The sequence below is a fragment of the Chamaea fasciata genome, unplaced genomic scaffold (genome assembly GCF_029207755.1).
Source record: "Chamaea fasciata isolate MVZ Bird 193981 ecotype frontalis unplaced genomic scaffold, bChaFas1.0.hap1 SCAF_1, whole genome shotgun sequence".
Lineage (NCBI taxonomy): Eukaryota > Metazoa > Chordata > Aves > Passeriformes > Sylviidae > Chamaea > Chamaea fasciata.
Window position 1 is genome coordinate 5488936 of NW_027094086.1, and position 23924 is coordinate 5512859.

Sequence of the window (23924 nt, forward strand, 5' to 3'; positions counted from 1 at the left end):
GCATAAATAAAGTTATTTCAGAGGTTGGGCAGGAAAGGGTTGGATACGTAGACAGTTCTCTGTGGAAAAGCATTTCTCTGCAATTGTGTTGACACTAATTGGGAGGATGAAAAACGGCTGACAAAGGTTGGGTATTTTCATGACTTTTTAAAACCTGTGTGTAAGGGTGAATACTCTTCAAAGTTTGAGTTATTTAACTCCAACTTCTGCCCGAACAAACTCAGGGAGGTTTTCCAGAGTAGGAGCTGTCCTTTCTGAAAAGTTTGGGCAGCACCCCAATGTCAACTGGCCTTTCAGAACTTCCTTTCCAGCCAAGCTGAGAGTGGAAGCACATTCTGTATTTTCTTAACGGGTTTTTTTTTGTGACTTTCATGCACATTTACAGACAGGAGAAAGATACAAACCCAGAGTGTTGTCCCAACTGATGGAAAGGCTCAGTTCATCTATTCTGTCTTCCTGTCTGGTCAGGCAGAAAAAGGTGTCTTAAAACCAGACATAGTGCACTGGGGTCTCTTGTCCATTGTGAAGTTAGGCTACAGGGGAGAGGAAGGGTACTTAGGATGTGCAGAGCCTGGACAAAACCCAGAAGATCAGCTTTTGTTAGTTCTGCAGCTTCCAAAATGATGTGTTTCCTTGGGATAATTGCGTACTGGTTCTTTTGCTTTTCAGATGTCCTGTGCCCAAATGTCCACGTGGAAGGAGACCGGTTCAAACACACCAATGGGGGCACTGATGAGATTCCAGGTAAACAGACACATTTTTCTGCTGTACCTCTGGGAACTGAAATAGTATAACTGTACATTTCTTGTGTGATGCTCTGATTCATTACACCATTCCTAGATGGAATTTTCTTATTCCAACACATGTTCAGTGGTGAAGAAGTGTATTAGAAACTGTCAGGCTCCAAATGAATTTTCTGTTGACAGCCAACACCAAATTAATCACAAACCTTCTTTTGATTTGGCATCAAATTAAAAAGCCAGTGGAGCTTAGTGGAGTAGCTAGAGGAGTGCAATAAGTCTTGGAGATCACTTTTTTCTTACCACTGCACATTTAGTGAGTTTTAATGTCCATTTATTTGATCTGTGATTGTTGTGGAAATCCAAGCACAGTGGTAATTACCACTGGAGAAAGGTTTATGTGTGCATTTGTATAAATAAAAGATTTTCTGAACCACTGGTGAGAGATCAAGGGGAAATTCAGTCTGGTCAGATCTCTGCTTTTCTGTGAGGTCTGATATATCTTTTCAGCCAGCTGAAGGACCTAATGTCAGATATTTGCTTGGACTGTGTCTCTTTTCTAGCCTCCCAAGACTGCTTGAGCAGTTGGCAGAGAAATGATGCCCTTCAACGTTGAGTTGGGAATAACTGTGACTGACCTAAGGACACAACTCACTGCAGTGGGATGCTGAAGGTTCTTCTACAGCTTGATTATGAGTAGAAAGGCTCAGTGTTTGACAGCTTTGCTACTCACTCAGTGTTTTTTCATTGGTGGATTTTTCACTGTCTGCACAAAATATCAGCTCCAACTGTGCTGTCTGTGGGAAGCTTATTTTGGCTGCAGTCTGATTACATCTGAGCCTGTGATAATGTTGGGTGGGAACATCATTTGTGATCATTAGACCAAAGAAGATTATCCCCAAACACCTATTTTGAACTGCTGTCTGTTGCTGGGTCTTGCATTAACCTGTCCTGAAAGTCCTCCTGTCTCTGGGCTGGGCAAACTTGAGAGTACCTCAGCCCTACTGATTCTGAATGAACATATCTGCAGTGGAAGCTGCTGCTCAAAATGAGTAGGACCTGTGCCCCTTCCCAGATGATCACCTTCTATGTGATTCTTTCCAGAAGAATAGAGCTACAACTGGATTCCTATTTCCAGTTCATGTTATCTGAATTTTGCTTCAAGGCTAACTGGTAGACTCTATGCTTTTATTTGACTTCTAAAAAAAGCTTTTGTTGAACAATGTCCAGGACAGGAATCCCAATTCAGATCTGGCAATAAAGTTTTGGGTAGAGTTAGATGTACATGCCTATATGCAGTAATATTTATATATATGTATATATAGAGAGAGACTTCGGCTCTTCTGTAGTATTTTTGAGGTATTTTTCCTTATATCTCCAAGTCCCACTTCCCTCCTAGGAAAGAAGTCAATATTCAGCATGTAAAAATAAAAGATGACTTTTCTCTCTTAGATCTGTATGTTAGTTCAGGTTGGAAGGGTCCTGTGGAAATCATCTAGTCCAACCTCCCACTCAAAATAGGGTCTCCTTCGAAATTGGGCCCATTTTAAAGTTAGATCAGATGTCTCAGGACCTTGTATAATTGAGTTTACAGTTTCTCCAAAGATGGATACTGCACAGATCCTCTGGGCAACTGTTCCAGTTTGGTCAGTATCACAGGGATTTTTTTTTTTTCCACTATGTTAGGGAATTCTGCAGCAGAAAAATAATTTTTTGCAGCATCTGGTCAGACTGATCATTCAGAGCTGTCATTTACTTGACCTAAGGGATATCTGTTCACTGTAAATGTTTACCATTGCATTCAGTGTCTTAACAACAGATTAGTTAAAATATTTAATTAAAAGTGACAACTTCCGTCCCTCACCAACAATACAGAGGATTGTAGAAGGCTCCTGATTGCTCCAATATGGTGGAAAAATTATTTATTTCTCATTTTATGATAAGGTGATGAGGAAAATGTGTGCTTCCTTCCTGGATAAAATGGAACAGATAGTCTGGGTCTGCAAAAGATTGTTGTGGTGCTGGAGATGGATCATATAAAACCAAAGTGCTGTTCCGCTCCTTATGTGCTCCTTACTTACTCCACAGCATTTTCTGAAGGCTCTGGGCCCCTGGGTGTGATTCCAACAGAAAAAAAACATTGCCTTCTTCCAGCTAAACTGGAATATTTCAGTTGGCCCACTGTGCTGTACTTCCCATTCCAAAAGGATGTGTTGTGTTGAAAGGCTTTTGTGTTCCACCCCAAAGGGGTCTGCACTTCAGCTTTGAGGCACAGCCTGTGTCCTGCTCCCTCTCAGTTATGAGGGATGTTCAGCTCTGGAATGTCTGTGGGTAACAGCTCTGAGGTGTTGCAGCAGCTCTCTTGTTAGAGGATAGAAATGGGCTGAGACAGAGACTTCCTGTTTATCACAGCATGAAAAGTGTCCCAATTTATTCCTCTTTACAGCTCGGTCATCCTGACTCCAACTATTCAAGGACCCCGGCTGCAACAAGCTTCTACTGTAGGTTTCCTTTGCAGCCTGTGACTGGGGGTTATTTACTAAACTATAACTGCAGGTATTAGTTTTCAGACTCTGACTGCAGGCTTTTACCTGGCTAGACTGCGACTGCATGTTCCAACAACAGACTGTAACTGCAGACCCAGACTGACCTCACAGCAGTAATTCTCTCTTCCCAGGATCCTTCTTCTTTTTGAGCCTCTTGTTCCCTCTTCCTCAAGGTTCCTCCTCCTTTGTGATTAACCTTACCACCTAATCCACTCCCTTTTATCACACTTGTCTTTATTGGATATATCTGTGACTCATCAGGGCAAGGCTGTATTGGGTAATTAACACAGCTGTTACTTATCAGGGTGAGGTCACCTGTGTTCCCTTCTCCTGCACTGATGGAGAGTCTGTTCCTCTGCCACCCAGCTCCTCATGTGTACAAGGATTTCAACACCTGTGCCTTGTGCTCCACTAGGAACTGGAGTTGATCCTTGCCCAACAGGCTCTTAACACTGAATCTTGGAGCTATATCTTGCATGAACTCATTTGTAGATGGACACAAAGCACAGTCTCATGGAGGAGAAGTTGGAGAAAATTTCATTTTGAGGAGAGCAAAAACAGTATTTGAAATCTTAGATTTAACACCTTTTCCTCTCTCAGAGAGGGACAAGACCTCAGAACTGAGGGTCAGGGTGGCAATAATTTGTCTGAGGATTTTTTAATTTTCTTTTCTTATATTTTTATTGGGTGAAATGCAGCAACAGAAGGCACAGACAATTGTTTCACACAAGCCATCACCAATTCCAGCCCTTTCTTGCCTACCCTACCTGCACACAAGTTATATCATGACCTGCTACATTTAGCTCTGTGTTTAAATTTAAGTGGATGAACTGAATCACTCTGTATCAGCAGAAGTAAAAATAGAAGATAAAACATAAAATGAGCTATAAAAGGAGGAACTCTTTGTGATAAAGGGAAACAGTGGTGTGGCTGAGGTGGAAGATTCATGGGATTTTGTTTAGTCAGAGGCTGTGAACAGGCGTGAGGGTAGTGAAAGTGGCTCCATGCAGAATCAAATAACTTCATCAAAAAAACCCATTGTGATCTGGAGGAGAGCCAATGCTCTAAACTGGTATTTTCCTTTTAAAAGACAGATAATTTCTTTTCTTTAGACAAACAGGATTAAGTAAATCTCATCTATCTGCTTTTGTTGAGTGCTGCTTTGAAAGTCATTGCTAAAGTGAGAAAGGGTAGAGATTAATAAATGTAAAGTGAGCCAGAAACTGCCTGGCAGGGAGACAATAATGGAGTTTCTAGGAAAAGGAGAAAGAAGGTAGAGTATATGCCATGATGAAGTCCCTCAGGGTCTAGTTTTAGGTGTAATCTCCCCTGTGAGTTTCCACTCTATGGATTGGAATCAATGGCTCCAAAATGCAGAGATTTTTTTCCAACTAACTGGGTCAGTTTAAAAGGCCTGTTTTGGTACGTAAGGATCAATATCAGGACTAAAATCTATAAATTCCTCCTGTAGGAACTGATGGGGTCTTAGCACAGGTTTGTACATCACAGTCCTGTAGAGCTGGGGAAAAATCAAAGGTTATTACTGGACTAGGTAGAGAAGGAGAGAATTCCTGAGGCTGGGCAGGGCTTTTGGTTACTGCTCATCTAGAAAAGTTTGCTCAGACCTCCTTAGCTCAGGAAATATGGATTCAGCCTTGAGGAGCTCTCTCTGTGTTCAGGAGCCAGATAGAAGCAATTAAAATCCTGGGTTTGGTTAATCTTGCAATGTGCAGGTGGAAAGGGGAGATAATACTGCTCTCTGTTAATAGATCAGGAGAACAGCAGGAGGGAGATAGGGGAACCACTCAAGCTCAAGGAGAAAGGCAGCAATAGGAAATGACTATCAGCTGTTTGAGACATACATTCAAGACATCAGAAGAAGACTTGAAGCTGTCAGAGATATGAAGCACTGGGACAAGAGGTGAAGTAGCACTAATGGAGACAAACAAACAGTGATGGATAGTCCTGAGTCCTCTCAGAGCAGAGGTTTGTACTCTATGACCCTCCGGTCTCAAAGCATTTAAATAAGAAATCTCCAGGTGTAGCATTCAGGAACGGCTGCTAAAGTGAAATAGGGTTCATCAGCAAAAATATATAGGCAGCTTTACTACTGATAAACTTTTGTCAGTGAAATAAAGCAGCATCTGCCTAACATGTGAATTCAGAAGGTAACACTGAATATGCTGCTGAATGCATTAGAAATCAACAGGGAATTTTGAAAGAAAGCAAGGAATCTACTTAGAATATCACTTTATCTTCCAGGAAGTCTGATATTTTAAACTAACTCTTAATAATGGTTTAAACAAAGTCCTAAGAGCATTATTGTAAGTACTGTGTTTCGGTTGGGTTTTTAAAAGAGAAATAAAGACAAAAGAGGATTTAACTCAACTGCCCTAAAATACTCAGTAACCCCTCAATATATATATAATACTCAAACACCCCTCTCCCCCCTTATTGTATTTAATACCGCTTATTATGCTGAATTGTCTTTTTCATTCCATTAGCATTTAAGAAAGGGACATGACCAAGCAGGAAAACACAATGATAATATTTTTGCATCCTGCAGATGTGACCTTTGTCTATTTTTAGGAGCCATAATATTGCATCAAAGCTACATATGAGTGTTATTTAAAACGAATTATACTTCTTGAGGTTTTAAGACTTCACATTTGAATTGTTTGTATTTTAGACTAGACCTGCTGGACATGGGATTTGGTTGCAGAAATCTGGATGATCCCTAGAATTAAGAATGAGCTGAGCTCTAGTCTTGGACATTACCAGAGGAGATAATACTCCTCAAGAGATACTGGCTGCTGCTTTCAGGGGACTCTGCCATGGAAGTAAAGAAAGGCCTGAAATGATTTCCACATGGTGCTAAGAAAAATAAACCCTGGGGAAGGACAATTCCAACCAGCACATGGCATCAAACATCCCACAGTGGATGGTGTTAATGGAGCAAGGGAGGAACATGAAAGCCCTGACTTGAACTCCTAAGGTTGTGTGTGTGAACAACAGCAGAAATTGCATTATGGGTTGTACCACAGACTGACCTCAGCCTCCAACTCTCTTCCCTGTCTCCAAAACGTCCATGTGAAAATGACCAAAATTCTAAAACATTTATGACCTGTAGGTTTTTCTGTAACTCTATAAAGGGTGTTTGGGCATTTTACAATGAAGGCACTGGTTGTAAAACTAGTCCCCTACAATTACAGACTGCAGTGGCTGTGTTTAGCTGTCAGTGTGTCTCCAGTTCCTGTGGTTTGCAGCACAGGGTTCACATTCCAGAGATGCCAGTGACTCTCTAGCTAATTACGATATCCCTGGGATTATTTATATTTGCCCACTAAAGCAGGTGGTAGCATGAGAAAACTGGAGTGCCCAGGCTGCTGGACCTGTAGAACAAGAGCATTCAACCAATGTCCTCCCGGGGAAAAAAGTGTATTTGTGGTACCTGTGTGACAGGCATTGTGCCCTCCCTTTGCACTTGGCAGTCTCCTTGGGATGCCCACGAGAGGCCAGTGAGTAGTCCATGAACAGCTGCAGAGATTTGTGAGGGATTTGCCTTGGGTCAGTAGATGCCCATGCCCAGCAGAGACTGGCTGTGTGCAGTGCTGGTGGATCTGGCTGTTCGTGCAGACACCACCACTCTCCTCTCCATCCTCGGGGTTATGCACACACAGGCAGGACTGGAAGCAGCTGTGGCATTTGTGAGAGATGGGGCAGAAGGATTAAGCTTTGCTGTGCCATGGCACAGTCACTTTGCTCTCGTGTTTTTCAGTGGCCCATCACTAGGCAGTGATAATGGGATAGGGCTCAGGGCTTCTTATTTCCTCCTCCCCCCCATTTTCTCTAGGAAGTCCCCCAGAAAATATGAAACTGGTCTGAGCTGAATTTGAAACTGAGTTCCTGACATACAGACATCTGGCAATAGCAGCTGTAACTCCTGAGAAGCGAACAGGGAAAGGAACAGTTGACTGGTAACTGTAGTCACAGGAGTTCTGTGAGTCTCCTGTGAGCTGGAGAAAATGGCTGGACTTGTGCTGTGAGGTGGATTTGTCCTCTGGGCTGGTAGATGAGATACCTGCAGTGCACATGACCTTATTGAGGTCCTGTTGCCTCATTTTTTTGGAGTCTATGTATAAGTCTTATGAAGAGAAGCTGAGGGGCCTGAGAGTGTTTAACCTGGAGAAAAGGAGGCTCAGGAGGGACGTTATTACTCTTCACATCTCCCAAAGAGGAAGGTGTGGTAAGCTGGGGCTCAGTCTCTCATGCCAGGTAACCAGTGACCAGAGGAAATGGCCTCAAGTTGTGCCAAGGGAAGATTTGTTTGAATATTAGGGAAAATATCTTCACTGATAGGATGATCAAGCATTGGAGCAGGCTATCCAGGGAACTGGTAGAATCACCATCCCTGGAAGGATTCTGAAGACATGTAGATGTGGCATTTGGGGACAGGGCTTGGTGATGAACCTGGCAGGGTTAGGTTAATGGTTGGACTCAATCTTAGAGATCTTTTCAACCTTAATAATTCTATGATTCTACCATTCTACTGTGCAATAGTTAATCTCAACACTATAGCCTAGATCCCTGCATTTAAAAGGTCTTTGAAGTTTTTCAGAGGTTGACAAATGGTTCACTTGTGTTCAAAGGCATTTTAATATCCAGTAACTCTAAAAAAACACAACAGGCCAAGCAGGCCAATAATTATCAATAAATCATCTATGACTTCTAAGCATAGCCACTGCAGTCCTGTGGGCTGGCCCAGTGTCCAGACCCACCACTCATCCAACATGAAGACATTGATTTCTTTAGGGCTTGTGTGCCAAGGAATTTCCCTTCTACAGAGAACTAAAGAATGGGCGAGTGAAAATGTACAGACACCCCAGCAGGGAGTAGGGAGTCACCAAAATGTGCATTGGGATTAGGAGCCTGGAAATACTAGAGCATCCTCTAAAGTGTGCACAACCAGGCTGACAACAACAGAGCTGGGGTGAGTTCTCAGAATTAGAAAAAAAACATGTTTTAAATTAATCTCTTTTTTTAATATGGTCAGAGACATAGCTGTTACACAAAGCCATGGATCTCAATGGATTCCTGACTCAGTGAATGACCTGACAACATCAGGTCTGTGCTGGAGCAGTTAGCCTGGCTGAGCTTCTCAAAAATGTCAGGAAATATGGAAAAGGAAAGCTGAATTTACCTTAAAATGTGCTTCTGCAGGGAGTAAACTGGTAACAGCAGAGCAGTCCCTGTGGAAGCCTTTCTCTGGTCTGAGTCCCAGCAGTGACAAATTCTGACATCTGGATTCACAAAGAAGGTTTAAAAAGCCTTAATCATACACATGAAAGTGATTCTTTGACTGGTACTATTTGCTTTCTCTCAGAAGTTAAACAATCCAGGTAGTTTTCTTATTCCAGTGCATTTGAGATTGATGAGAAGGAAACAAATTCAGTTTTGACAGTTCATAGCCCAAGAAGCAACCAATCCTTTGGCTATAAAAAGACTAATAGGTTGTCTAACTGTGATATACTTTCAGATATTTCTCAGTCCAAATATTTTAGATTAATTCTCCTTCAGAAACCATCCCATGGATTTTTCATCAGTGCAAGCTTTCTGGTTGTTGTGGACTCATGAGGGGAAGAAGGCATACGTATAATCTTAACAAAATACTCCTAATTCTTGGAGTTAAATTAGTCTGTTTGATGAGAATTCTCTCTGATGACCGCTGTGGCCAGGTTTTGGGATACTGGTAGGTCTAATCTGTTTTGTACTGGTCACCTGGCATAAGCAACCATGACAGTCTCCTAAAGAATAATCCCTACCTGCTTTAATGTTAGGCCTTAATGTTAGGCCTTATTCATCACATTTAAAATTAATGGGAATATTTTTATTTTCATGAACAGCCTATTGGTCGAGTTTTCTTATAACACAGACAACATTACAAGGAAAATCTAGCAGGTCTTCATAGAATGTTTTTCCTTAAATGTATTTTCTTACCTTAAAGGTATACTACTTGCTTGTACCAAGGTCCCCCCTTCCCCACTGCTATCCCAAGGGATGACTTTCCAGATGTGCCATTTTATGGTTTTCAGGAGGAACAGAGAGCACCTTGAAACCTGAGGGACTCAAAAGAGGCCTTCAAAAAAGAGGAGCTAATTAAAACCAGAACCTAATACAACTAGTCTCAGTTAAATTCAGCTGGTGCAAGCCTATCTGGCACACAAAGGACATCAAAGGAGCAATGAACTCCTGTTTAATCTTGTAAATCACTGGAGCAGGAAGGAGCTGAAAGAGGACCTGTGGCACCAAGCCGAGTGTCCATTACTGAGAAAATGTAGACGACTTCAACACAAGAAAAGTCTTCAGTAATGAAGCAGAGTTCAGTGTCAAAAACAGCTTTCAGTGTTGTTCAGTATGCCACTTGCAACTGTTTGAAAACTCAAGAAGCAAAATAGTAAGAGAGAAGCAGGGGACAGATGTAGATAAACAGAACAATGCATCACATAAAGTGGTGTGTTATTAACATGGGATCAGGTGTTGAAAGGTGCTGCCTTAGAGGCAGCTGCTGTATACATGAATTTATTTCCTGTTTTTATAGCAGGTCGGGGGTAGATTACAACAGCCTTTACACAAGGTGGGGTGGCTAGAATTGTGTATTCACTTACTTGCTTCTGTTTTTCAATTCTCTCTCATACTGTATCTTTGGCATAATTTTCTTACTGGTTTATATTCGTTTTATCTTTCCTGAAGTGTTATCTTTTCTTACCTGTGTAAAGATACCAAGTGCTGTATTTTTCCCCTCTGTTTTGGCTGAAACTTTAGACTGATGTTTCTGAAAGAGTGGCCCCACATTTCAGTCCAGTGACTGCCTGCTCACCTGCCTCACTGCCTCTGGAAGATTGCTCCTTTTTGAGGTATAACTCCACTGTATACCTCAAGTAAGGTTTCTGCTCCTCAAAATCCCAAATGTTGATTGGTGCTCGAGCTGAGATGAAACTCCTTTTTATGGTCTGCATGGAACTCTTGTGGCTTATTCCTTTTCTGGGGCCAAAAAAAAAGTAGAAATTGTGTCTTCCAGTGCTGTGATGGAGAGTAAACAAACCAGGATCAGTTAACCAACAGCCTGAGTGGTGGCATCATGTACCAGGGGTAAATCTGATATATAAATTTTATAAAATTGAGACCATCTAAAATGTGCTCTAAGCCACCTTATTGAGTATGACCTAGAAGGTAAAAGGCTTGCTGGAAGATGCCTCTTTCATGCTGGTGTAAGACCTGTTTCATCTGCTTTAGCAAAACCTCATCATTAGCTTAAGCTCTTAGCTGCTTTCCCTACTGGAATCTGGGGATCTGGTGAGAGGAAAGTTGGGTCAGCATGAAGTGCTGCTTGAATCCCAGCTGGAACATCAGTGGAAAAAAAGGTTAATAGCAAGAACCTCTTTAAAGCACTCTTGAGGCCCTTAATCTGTAGACTCTGGACAGTTTTATAGTTCCAAAATTCCCTTGCAAGCTTCTTGTAAAATTTAGCTTACTAATTTTTTAAATGACCTCTTCAACCCATTTAGTCATCATTGCAGTGCTTCATGCAGAGCTTGTGGGCTGTCAATAAATCTCTGGTTTGTTCCTCCAGAGGTGCAGTCCTTAATGTTTTGGGGGTAAGTCAGGGAACCGCTGCTGACTGATGATGCTGAATCAAGCTTCTGGGAGAGCTGAATGTAGTGTGAATTACTCATGCAATTACAAGCTGCTCCCTTTTCCATCTTTTCTGGAAAGGTAGAATACAGTGAAAAAATCAGGGCAAGAAGACAGAACTCTTATCCTTCATAAGTTTTTGGAAATAATTTCTTCTGACAGCCAGAGATAGTTGGAAAAAAATTTTTTTACAAACATTTGCAATGGCACAGGTCTAAACAGTGTGATCTGGAAGACTCTTGCACTGCTCTTGTGCAATGCATTTGACACTGCTGCATGACATGCTTGTCTCTAAATTGGAGACATGGATTGGAAAGATGGATTGGGAATCGGTATAAGGAATTGGATGGGTTAGCATTTAAACTGTCGTGGTCAATGGCTCGATGTCCAAGTGGAAACCAGTGGCGAGTGATGTTTTTGGGGTTGGTATTGGGGCTGATGCTGTTTGACATTTGTTTTAGTGACATGGACAGTGGGATTGAGGCACCCTCAGCTTTGTTGGCTGAGCACACCAAGCTGTGAGTGCAGTCACATACTGGAAGAAGGGATGGCATCCAGAGGAATCTGGAGAGGCTGGAGAGGTGGGGCTGAACCTCATGAAGTTCAGCAAGGACAAGTACAAGGCCCTACACGTGAATCAGAGCAATCTCAAGACCAAACCCAGGCAGTGAATGTATTGATTGCAGCCCTTGAGGAGAAGGACTTGGGGGTGATGATAGATGAGAAACTCAGCATGTCTCGGCCATGAGCACTTGCAGCCCAAAAAGTTACTGGTGTCCTAGGCTGCATCCAAAGCCCTGTGGGCAGCAGGTTGAGGGAGGGGATTCTGCTCCTCCATTCTCTCCTCGTGAGACCCCCTCTGCAGTGCTGCATCCAGCTCTGGGGTACCCAGCATAAGAAGAAAGTGGAACCGTTGGAGAAAGTCCAGAGGAGGCCACAAAGATGCTCAGAGGGCTGAAACACCTCTGCTGTGAAGACAGGCTGAGAGATTTGAGATGCTCAGCCAGGAGAAGGGAGGGGGCCAGGGATACCTTCTTGCAACTTTCAGTACTTCAGGGGGTGGAGAAGAAAGCTGGAGAGAGACATTTTAAAAATGCATGTGGCAAACAGACGGGGAAATGGCTTCACACAGGAAGAAAGTAGGCTTAGATTAGATGTGAAGATCCTTTGAGATGGACACTTCAGTGAGATCTTAAAAATATGCCTAAAATCTGATACTTGCTCAGCTCTTGACAGGGTTTCTTTTCCTGTGGAGGAAGAAATGCCAGGAATAGCAGAAATACTGTAGCAGATTATGGCTACTATAACAATAACAGCAACACATTCTGAATAAAGTAAGCAGTTCCTCCATTGGGATTTGGACACTTCTGCTCCAGCCCTGAATTGAGACACATCTTGGCTGTCCAGAAATGGCTGCTTTTAGCACAGAGCACTGTGGAAGACAAGGATGCCAAATGTTTAGATACCGGAGAAAAAAAATAACCTCGTCTACACTCTGCCTTGACATAACTTATTGCTAGACCTACCTCATTAAATACAATGTGTATCCTTATTTTATGGCATGACAGCATATTTTTTCTCGTATTTTAGAATATATATTAGCACAGAAATGAACTAATGTAACAAAAACTAGGGCTCCTTACAGTGGCAGTAGCCTTACAGACCATCCTGGAGGAGTTAAAAGGGACACTGAGGGCATATAGGCTCTTCCTTGTGGGCACAGGAAATCTGTGAAAACTTAACTTTCAAGAGTGCAGAGACATTAGACAAGTTCATGTATTTGCTGAAAGACTCCCAGGTGTTATTGTTTTTCATAGGAATTCATACACTGTTCTGGTGTACAATAAAGTTCAGTGCCACTGATGACCCCCAGTAAAAGCAGCATGAGCTATTTTATCACAGGCTGCACAGATTGCTGTTTTCAGAGGTGTCAGTGAACCAGCAGGCGGTGACAACTTCCCTGATTTTAGCTATTGGTGACACTTCACCAGTGCATTGACAAGGTTGATAATTCACCTGGGAGTTTGAGCAAGACCAGAGGAAGGAGCATTTCTTGCACAAGCTGCTTTGTTTGATTTTAGTGCTCATGGCTGGCAATCCACTGTAGTAAATCTATTCCAGACACCACACTTGAGGCTGTGATGTCCACTGCCTTTCCTGATCCCTTTCTCAACCACTTCCCACATTCCTCTCCAGGTTGTGGTCTCACCAAAAACTCTTACAATTAGAAGAAGCCCAGCTGTTCCCCCTGTGAGTATTACCTTGGGATCCTTGGGAGCACAAAGCAAGAGGCTTTTTTCAGTGAACTGCTTTGAGCAAAATAAGAAGTCAATGATTCTGTCGTGCTTTGAGAAACCTTTCCAAAATTGCTCACTTCTGTGTTTTCTGGCTAATAAAATTTACATGTTTTGCTCTGTTTTTCTGGTTTTTGTGGTTTTTTTTTCACCCTGAAGACAGGAGAGTTAGGGAAATATCAACCTGCTCAATAACTTCCACCATGTAGCCCATATCAGATCCTTAATGGAGCCAGGCAGAAATACAGCCCATATTCAGGGCAACCAACCAAGGCCCTTTTAGTCAGGTCTTCAGATAATAATCTTGAAACAAACCTTGTAGGATCATGGGATGAGTACAGAGCTGTTGGATCACCCTTTGGCGTTGGGTGCACTGTAGACTTTGGTCCTGTGAAAGAAAATCTGGCTGGGTGTAAAAGTTAGATGATGTATAAATTGTCCAGTGCCAAGTTCTGCCATCTTCTCCCTGCAACAGAAAGATCTGGGTGTGTTTTCTGATTCTGGAAAACAGGCTGCTTCCTGTAAGGGGGTTATAACTCTCAGGCAGTGAGACATTCGGCTTATTTGATCAGCAGAGCAGTGCATAAGAAATTACTTTTCAAGCCAAGTATGCTGTCACAAATATAAGCTTCTCTTTCAGCTCACTGTTTTAATTTTAATATGGACTAGGGTCTGCTGGCTTTCAGAAGATGTAATCATGTTAGAGGGTTTCAGTGGCCCCATATTGTTTTAGAAGCTCTAATGAAGTAAGAGGCTTAAGATCAAAGAGCATTTTATTAAATGCCATATTTATGGCATTACTGATTAAGCGGTTTATGAGCCAATTGGGAAACCACACCTGCCCTACTACACAAAAAGCCACCTTTTAAATTAAAGCTGCTAAGAACAGGAACATCCTACCCTTTCCCCCTATGCTTGGGCATGGTGCAAGAGGTAACAGCATCTTTGCCCTGGCTAATTTAGGCAGGTCTGCTCTTTCCCATTCACTTGTAGGGAGGACTGGGAAGTTACATGTAGCATCTCATTTTCCATATGCCACTGACAATATGGTGCCTCCTTGGTGGTGGGAAAACCAAAGAACAGACTGCTTTTGCTGTAACTCCAGTACAGAAATGCTGTATGACACATTTAACTCCTTGGGGAAAGATCTCATTGAGCAGTTTTTACTGCATTGTTAGTGAAAAAACACTGTGAGGTAAAATGTCCTGGTCAGATATTGCAGAAATGATCACAGCATTGCTTATTTTTTTGCATTAATATTTTAATTCAGACTAAAAAAATCAAAATTAAAAATTTCATGCTGTCTCCCTCAATATTCCAGTTCCATTCCTAAAGTCAAGGGAACATAATCAATGCAAAGGGCTTCCAGGCACACAAAGTAAACAAAATTATAGTAATAATAGCATAATATTAGTACTAACAGTAGTAATACTACTAGTAGTTGAAAGAGTGATTATAATAATATATTTGCTTGTCCTTCATCTGAAACAATCTTAGAGGTTCCTTTAATTCACAAATTCATTTGGAGGTTTGCCTTTCTTTGTGTGTTCCACTTGAGGAATTTGCCTTGATTACTTTCTCAGCTCAAATAACAATATTTTGGGTTTGTTTGTTTGTTTGTTTGTTTGTTCTTCAGAGGAGATTTTGAGAATGATAGCTGGTTAATCAAGCTGAATTTAAAAATCTGCAACCTTTATGCAATTCTGATGGCAAATAAGGCAATGTAAATATAAGTTACATGGGATTTGTCAACAGTTCTGTCCTCTTTACCTCTGCTTTACTCCCTGCACAAAGTGGATAGCATTCCCTGTAAGCAGAATACATATCAGACAACTTCAGTACTCTGAAAATTCCCATCTGTATGAACTCCCTTTCTGCTGAAAGGAAGGAGGCACTCCTGGTTGGGGTTCAGCCTGTCTTTAAGATGAGTTGACGCCTAAATTTCTCTGCTGACTCACAAGGAAACTGAGGAAACCTGCATCCATCATATGTCTCCTTTTCAGACAGCTGAAATTAGGTGAGATCCATCTCATTGTTGGCAGAGTTCTTAATTTTTTAGTGTATGGCCTGATGACAAATCTTCTGTAATTCTGTTGAAATCTTTCCACAAACAAAGTGTCCCTTACCATTAATGGCTTTGGTTGTAAATGGAATATCCAAGGGTGGAGGTTATCTCACCAGCTGGGCAATATTTAAATTTGACACAGAATAAATAATTAGTGTGATTAAAATAAAAAACCCTTTGCTTTTGAGTGTGGACTCTGACACACCTAAGGACTTAAATTTTCCCTAGATCTACATTGCATCTTTCAAAGAGCCATCCTCATTCATCAATTTATTAAAAATAGAGAAAGCAACTTTTAATTTGCTAATCCATAGTCTGAATAAAAGAAAAAAAAATCCTATTTTTATTTACATTTGTGTTTTATCCAATCCTAAATGTAAATGGGATTATGTTGTAAGAGCATGATTTATTTTATTACACCAAATTATGTTTGTAAAATAGTTTTGATAGCCGTATTTATGTTTCATGGTGTTATTTACACATTTAAACGTGCATTTTGATAGGAAATTCAGGAAAAAAAGAAGAGATTGAATCTGACTCTTGTTTCCACTGGAAAAGCATACCAGTGTACACAGCTTCAGAGTTGTTCATGATGTGAACGTTCATTGAGTTGTCAGAGATAACGAGAGCAGCTTTGGATCTGAGCTAATGATGGGAAAACTTGGCAGGAACTTCTTGTCACTGTATCTTGCACTTGTGCATTTTTAGCAAGGGAGCTTTACAAGACCTGTGAAGTGAGCAGGATTTCACAGCTTGAGGCCTGTGGTGACTGGACATAAGGATGTCACCTGGGCAGCATTTCAGCCTCCACCATCCACAGCTCCTCTCCTGTGAATGGTGAACAATTTCCTTTCCCAGTCAGAGTGGTCTCCTAATGCCAGCAACACTCAATTACTTCCCTCAGTTCCTGTGGTTGGTGTGGATGAGGGATATGTACTGCAGGGTGGAATGAGCTGTATGGACAAGTCATGGTGTTGTTTGTGACAGCCTGGAGGGAGCTCTCATGGTCTGGTGGGGTCTGTTTACCCTGATTTATAGGTGCAGTCGTGGCTGATTGCAGTGTGTCAGAGGGATGTATCACTGGAGTTGCTGCAGAGGTGATTACGAGGTGCAGCCATGAGGCCCTGGAGCACTTTAACTGCTTTATTTGCCCTCCCGAATGCCCAGTAACAGATGAAAATAGAGCGGACAAAAAGGAAAAGCTGTTGGCAGCCAGGAAAGTTACTGTAATACTAAAGGCCTCAACTTGGCACCAGACAGCCATTTCTGTCTTTGCAAACAATTAAGATTATATTTCCTCAGAAGAAGCAATTTCTTCAGAAAAAGGTCCAGAAAATGATGGAAGCTTTACATTTTATTTTCTGTTTGCTATTTTGATTTGCCTAGGTACTGGCCCACACAGGTTTCTGCACTTATTTCTTTGTATAAAAGTGTATAATAATATCATCAGGCTGGTGACTTTTCCTGTTGAAGCTGTTTTCAAGCTCTGCAGTGCCTTTCAGCCTGAAATGTTCAGGAGGACAACTAAGAAACCCAAGAATCTTCAGGCTTAATTTCATCACATAAAATGTTTATTTATCCTAGAAAAGTGCTAAGAGCTTACAAACTGAACAAAGTTGAAAGAAGTGCCATAGTTTAAAAGTAATTTCTTCAAATAAGCTACACTTAATGTCACCGGGTTTGTATGCTGGAATTACAAAACCAGGAGTTAATATGTGTAATTGTGCATGTGTGAGGGGGAGAAGATGTTGGAACAGTCTGAATAAAATTAAAACACTTATTCTCTGCTCACAATCTGCCTTTTACAGTGCCTTTGCCTCTAACTCCATAGTGTGTTTGGTTTTGGGAGTGGCTGACAGTTTGGATTTGCACCCCATGGAGCCAGTTCAGTGCTAAAAGCAGGATGTGTGCATCCACACAGTTCTGCACCTCCAGGATGCATTTGTGGCACCATTGTACCCCACTATCCCTCAAAAGGTTTAGCAGCTGGGACTTTGTGTCACAAAACTGTGTGTTCCCTGTGGCTGGGACCATGTTGATGCTGGAACTGCGTAGACTCCCTTGTGGGTTAAGCTTTAAACTTAAGATTGAGCTAAATCTTTAGGTTAAGATTGAGCTAAAAATACCTTGTTAGAACAAAGTCAGAAGCTTTAGACAACTGCCTTCCACCAGGATTAACAGCTCATGATAATGATAAATTGATTGGATTAACCTGTTTTAAAATGATGTGAAAAGTGTATGTGGTTGGGTTTTTTGGACAAGTAGTTTTCAGTCAAGATCTGAACCATTGGAGTGGATACACAGTGGGGGTCCATGAATAGGGTGAGAGGGCTGGAACACCTCTGCTGTGAAGAAATTTTGAGAAAATTGGGGATGTTTAGCCTGGAGAAGTGAAGGCTCCAAGGGGACTTTCAATGGCCTTTCAATACATGAAAGGGTCTTGCAAAAAAGAAAGAGACCTTTTATCAAGGTCCATAGTGACCGGACAAGGGGCAACAGTTTTAAACTGAAAGAGTATAGAATTAGATTGGAGATAAAGAATTAATTTTTTATAATGAGGGTGGGGAGACACTAGGCCAGGCTGCCTAGAGAAGCTGTGGATGCCCCATTCCTGGAAATGTTCAAGACCAGGCTGGGGGGACTTAAGAAATCTGTTCTAGGGAATGGTGTCCCTGCCCATGGCAGAAGGGTTGGAATTAGATGATCTTTGAAGGTCCCTTCCTACCCAAAACATTTTCTTATTCTATGAATAAATGTTTCAGTCTGCACCTCTGCATTTTTTTCTGCATGGGAGTTAATGAATTATACAGCATTTTCAGGATGTTGTGGCAGTGCAAAAATTAGCTACTGATTTGTGGAAAATTGTGTTCAAGCCTGTGTCAGTTTGAATTTAAGCTTGGTTTTGAGTTTTTGGGCTGAGAGGATTAGATCGTATCAGAATTTTGTTCTGGCTTTTCCCAACAGGAGCAAGTGCTGTTTGTAGGCTAAGAAATCTATGTAAGTACAGTTGGAGGCATGTCCCACTTCCTGATTAATGTCTTTTATTTATATTTCTGTAACGGATAGGATTTGATTTGATGGATTCATTCAGCGTGAAGCAGATTTTTGGAATGAAAGAAGATGGGATTCAGAGTGCTTATGTACGGCTTGGAAGCTTTCCTGTTGTTCAGAAAACTGAGTGAGTACTCTGGATTTTCACTTTATTTTCATCTGAACCTCTGCCTTACATTGTTTGGTTCTTCTAGGTTAAATTTGCAGTAGTTGTCTGGTACCTACAGGTATATTTCTGCTTTGAGCAGCTGTTTCAGTTCAACTGGCACAGAGGATACACAACGTGGTCAGGAGTCTCAGCAGTAACTACTCTGCTCCATCCTGGCAGAATATGAATTGTGTTTGGTGTATCTCAGTTGTTCTGAGGAGCTGTATCAAGACATTCACAAAAGAACTCAGGGCTACATAAATAGCTCCTAAAGGGAATATTTGGTAGCACTCCCATTGAGATAGAAATTTTGCCAAACACAAGAGACCACTTGCTGGTAGATTCTGTGAGCAGTTAGCAAATATGGATTCTGGCCTTGTAGAAGAATGAGAAGTTTTTAATCCTGTGTCAATAATGATTCAGTACTCTGAGTCTTTCATGACTTTAGGCTGCCAGTTGTGTTGCAGTCTATCACAAGTGTTTCTTTGGGTTGTCACTTGAGCCCTGCTAGCATTAGCCTTGAAAAGAGTGAGTGCATAATTTCACTGAGTAACTATGAGCCATAGATTGAATTGTCATCATTAACATTTTTGCAGTAAATTTCGCAGTGCTGGTTTGAACGTCAGCTTAAAAAAATCACTAATACTTCTTTTCCTTCTAATGGATGAGGGCTGTTATTTTTTATTCTGGTTTTAGCTCTTTTTCTTAGTTCACTGCATTTTTGAGATTGTCTTATGAATTACATTTACTTGACTTCACAATTTTTTTTTCATCCTGGAACCAACAGAACTGATGTGCTCTTTTTCCTTTCCCCTTTTTCTCCATGTTAATACAATTAAAAAAAAAAAAAAACCCAAAAAACCACCCCAAAAAAAGATATACTGAGAGGAAAGCTGTTTTCTCTAGAGTCCATAAATTATATCAAGTCTAAGGGTAAATAGAGTCATGATCAGAGATCTGATTCAACACAATCAGCTGAAGACACCTTAGGTTTGGTATATATGTAACTGGTCTGAATGTGAATGGGAAAAAACAGTAAACCTGTTTCACTTGGCTAGGAATAAACCTGTTTCTTTTGCATCACTCTGATCTCTGGGTTCTGGGTGATACTATGACAAATAGAGCAATTCTTGGAATATAAGCAGAAACTGTTAAGTATGAGCTGATGATCTTCATATCACACAGCTCAGTCACCAACTGCTGCCGTGTCCAGCCTTATTTTCCATAATTTAGTAGGTAGAAATGGAGTGAATGAAAGTTTGAAGATCTGTGAAGCAAGTGTGATGGTGAGAAACCCAAGAACTGCAATGTAGACAGGTAAAATTAGGAAGCAGCCAACAACTGAAGGGATCATTCTCTCTAAGAACCTCTGGGAAATCAAAGCATGATAAAGGGTCTCTGAATAAGGCTCATGGTAGACTGAAACTCAGTGGCTACTTGACATCAAAAACCAGCAGGGAAGAAAGGCATGCTTTAAAGGATGAACCTAATTAATCATTGGAGAAAGTTAGCACAAGTTACAGAGAGTTGTTCATTTGAATCCCTTTTTCAAAGTAAGGTTTGAATAACATTGTTGTTTCTGTTGTTTTCTCAGAAAGAATGAGGGAGTGAAGCCAGACCAAATAGCTATGACAACTTTACATCTTCGCAGATTCACCCACTTATTTGTTGTTGCTGTTGCCCTTAAAATAAGTAGAATATTTTATCATCTAGACAATTAGAAGTAGAACATCCTTAATTAGTAGATTGAAATGAATAAAATTCCTTTTGAATTATTCTCAAACATGGAATTCAAGGAGAACTTTCACATTTTCAGCCTTTTGTATTGTAATTTCCACACTACTGTGGTTTGGGAATGAACCCAAATGGATATAACACCATGGAAGGTGTTTGCATATTTGTTTCATTTTAGCATTTCTATGCCAGGACTCTGAGATGCTGCATATGGGGTCATTGCTCACAGAAAATGAAATCTTGTAAAGCTGCACAAAACCGATAACTGGAATAATAAACCAAACAGAAACATCTGTTGTGGCTCACAGATAACCTCCAGCAATGTTTAGCAACTGATAGCAACATCTCATAATTAGATACAAAATCATTAACTGAGTAATATATGTAATTCACTTTATTATCTGCTTAAAGGATTTGTAGTCTTTTATACAAGCAATAGTACTTTTACAAAGTGCCAGATTAGCTGTCTGGGAAATGTGCCTACCAATCTTCTGATCTGTAACCTACAACTATGAACTTTCTTCCTATCTGTGGTGACTCATCATCTGTGAGGAAACAAACCCAGAAGCCACAGCTTGGCTTCAGTCAAGGACCTGATCACTGAGGGACTCACAGGTCTCTGCAGCTGTCTGAGGACTGGCCCCAAAATCTGGCTGGTGGTTTTCCCCACCCACCATGTATCTGGGGCTGTCCTACTGCTTGTTCATGGCTCCTCAGTGGATCTTCTGCCCAAAACTGTGTTGCAGCCTTCTGTTTTTGGATGCCCAGACTTGTTTTTCATTACTGTTGTCTTGCCTAATGCCAAGATTTTGTCTCACTCTTTTGTTCTGTTGTCTATCTGTACCTCCTAGTCATGACTCCAAGGTCTTCCTACTAGCCATGTCCATCCTCAGTTTTCTCTTGCCTGGTCTGGTTCCAGCCTGACTTGAATCAAGATCTTGGCTCTCATAGGTTAGACTGCAGGTCAATTCTGGTTGACCTTTGTGGTTACCTGCTGCTTACCAGAAGTTTGGCCAAGCATCAGGTAAGTCTGGCCAATCAGACTTACCTGATGCTTGGCCAAACTTCTGGTCAAGATCTATTTGCTCTTTATATTGGCACAGTGTTGTACCAATACAGAGTCTTGAGTTGTTTAGGGCATGATACCTGGGTATGTTTTTTGTCTCTTGATGTCAGCTTTGACTTCAGTCACCTGCCTTACGTTTCTTCATGAGCTCCTGCCCTGGTCTCATTGTTTGTGCCCATCCAAGAGAAGAAACTGTACAAAAAGCCACTGAAAACTCTCACACTGAACATGGAACCTGTTGAAAGCCTCATTTTTTCTTACTTTTCCCAAACAAATATTTCACACTAAAAAGAGCAGAGACAAAAAAAGCTTGTTCAGCTTAGAGACAGGAAGACTTAGTGAGGGATACCCATGTGTATAAATATCTGATGGGGTGGAAGCAAAGAAGACAGAACCAGAATCTTAGTCATATTCACTGACAGGACAAGAAGGAGTGGGAACAATTTAAATCAATGAAATCTAAACACAAGAAAAATCTTCTTTAGATGAGGTGGTCTCAAGAGGTCCCTCACTGTCTCCTATTTCTAACAATGTAAAGGAGATAATGCATGATGGAGGTGGAATGACTGAAGACTTTTTGGTTTTGTAGAGAGAAAAGCACTGTAGGGAGAGCTGAGAAACACAGAAAAGATTGCAGCAAGCAGAGGAAAACAAGTTCTTCACATAGCTTCTTATGAAAAAAAAAAGTTGTTTCAGAAAAATTAAATAACAGCAAGTGAGACTTAGGACAGATTTTTTTTTTTTTTTTTTTTTTTTTTTTTTTTTTTTTACAGCATGTAGGACAGAGAAAGACAGAAAGAAATTACCTAGAGATGATGTATCTATTCCATCACTGAGGTTTCTGAAGTAGAAGTCGAAATGATGTGTGCCAAGGATGTATGAGACACATCCTTCTGTAGCCTTTTCCTTTTTCCTGTTTTTTTTTCTTTCCTTTTTTTTTTTTTTTTTTTTTTTTTTTTTTTTTTTTGGTAGTATTTTCCTCCAGTCATTCTAAGAGTCTCTGGTGATGTGAAGCATATTTACATGAACTGACTTTCTCCAACTTGGTTTGGCAGATCTTATGGGTTACATTTCATATGTAACAACAGTGGGCTTAGCTGCTGTAAAATTGGTCCAATTGCTCAAGTTCATTAACTACACTCATCCTCATCAAATGTAAAAACCCTATTAAATGTTGTTGCATTCAGTGTCTGAAATGAGAACTGATAATATAAGTTTTCCATAATTTTATTATATATGTAGGATCTCATGCTTATTGTCACAGATGAAAGCTCTTATTGCAAGTTACAGCATGTGAGAAGATCACCATATATTGAAACCCAGCAATAGTTAAAAGAGTTTTCTGCCTTCTTACTAATATTTTTCCTTGTATAAGTTGTGATTCGCCTGACCTTGTAGTTGAGTTAATTGACTCTTAGACTTACCTGCAGCACTGAGGGATTCTTTTGTCTTGGAGTTTTATAACGGCCTTTTCTGCAATCTATCCTGTTGTCAGAATTATAGACCAAGGAGCTGGCAGAATGCTCCCTGTAGGTACCAGGCATCCAGCAAAGTTCCACAATATCGATCCTCAGTTCAATTCACCCTTGTGTGAAAGAAAAATATAAAACATTTCTGGGGACAGCTACTCCTGCTCTAGGATCCCCAAGTGAAGCTGAACTTCAAGATGGAGATCATTTTTAAGTGAGGAAATAAGTTAAAACTGCTCAATAAAGTTTTTGTTATTTATGTAGCAATGCAGCTCTGTAAAAGATACAGGGACCAATGACTTTGGAAAAAGCTTTTATCACATCTTCAAAGCAATGAGAATGTCTTCAAATTTGCTTTTGATATGAAACCTTTCTCTGTTGGGAACTTGCAGCTGGTTCCTCAGCAGCTTTAAAAATTAGTTGAGGATGACAGGTAATGGGTCTTTATGGCTTTCTGTCAGTCTAAATCTACCTGATGGGCTGTTTGTCAGCCTTGTGTGATGAGGTGTGGCCAGACTCACCGGGATGTTTAGGTACCTAATTCCCAGTTATTTCTGTGGGTATTAAACATCTGAAAACCCTTTTTGAAATTAAGCTTGCATAATGATATTCCTGTTCCCAGCTCAGAGCTGTCCAGAACCATAAAATCATTAAGTCTGGAAAAACCCTATAGGATCACTGAGTCCAACTGTTACGCTACACTTCCATGTTCACCACTAAACCAAATCCCCAAGTGCCACATCCACACCTTTTAATGAACATTTCCAGAGATGGTGAATCCACTGCTTCCCTGGGTTGGTTGTTCCAGTCCTTGACCACCTTTACAGTAAAGAATTTTTTTTCAAATATCTAGTTTAAGGCAACCTTCCTTCCAGATCCTGCTTCTGTTTACTTCCAGGTGCTCCTTCTGGCCCTTCTTGTAGATTTGCTAACTTCCAGGCAACTGGGGCCTCCCTGGTTAAAATAACTAGTACCTAGAGGTGAGACAGCCTTGTCTGCTCTTCTAAAGGAAGGATTCCTTAAGGGAGATAGTGGGAGCCTGGTTCAGTTTTCTTTTGTGTCGGAAGAATTCAGAGTCTCTTGTGTCTCCAGAGGGAAAACCAACTTATAATGGTGCAT

The 23924-nt window shown here is 40.9% G+C and overlaps 1 protein-coding gene across 1 annotated transcript in view; it reads left to right on the forward strand.

Moving 5' to 3' along the window:
• COL22A1 (collagen type XXII alpha 1 chain) overlaps positions 1-23924 on the forward strand; it is a 201780-nt gene that overhangs the window by 37272 nt on the left and 140584 nt on the right. The window contains exons 4-5 of the mRNA XM_066203455.1: positions 670-744; positions 18404-18515. Of these exons, the coding sequence (XP_066059552.1) occupies positions 670-744; positions 18404-18515 (187 nt within the window). The remainder of the gene's footprint in view (positions 1-669; positions 745-18403; positions 18516-23924) is intronic.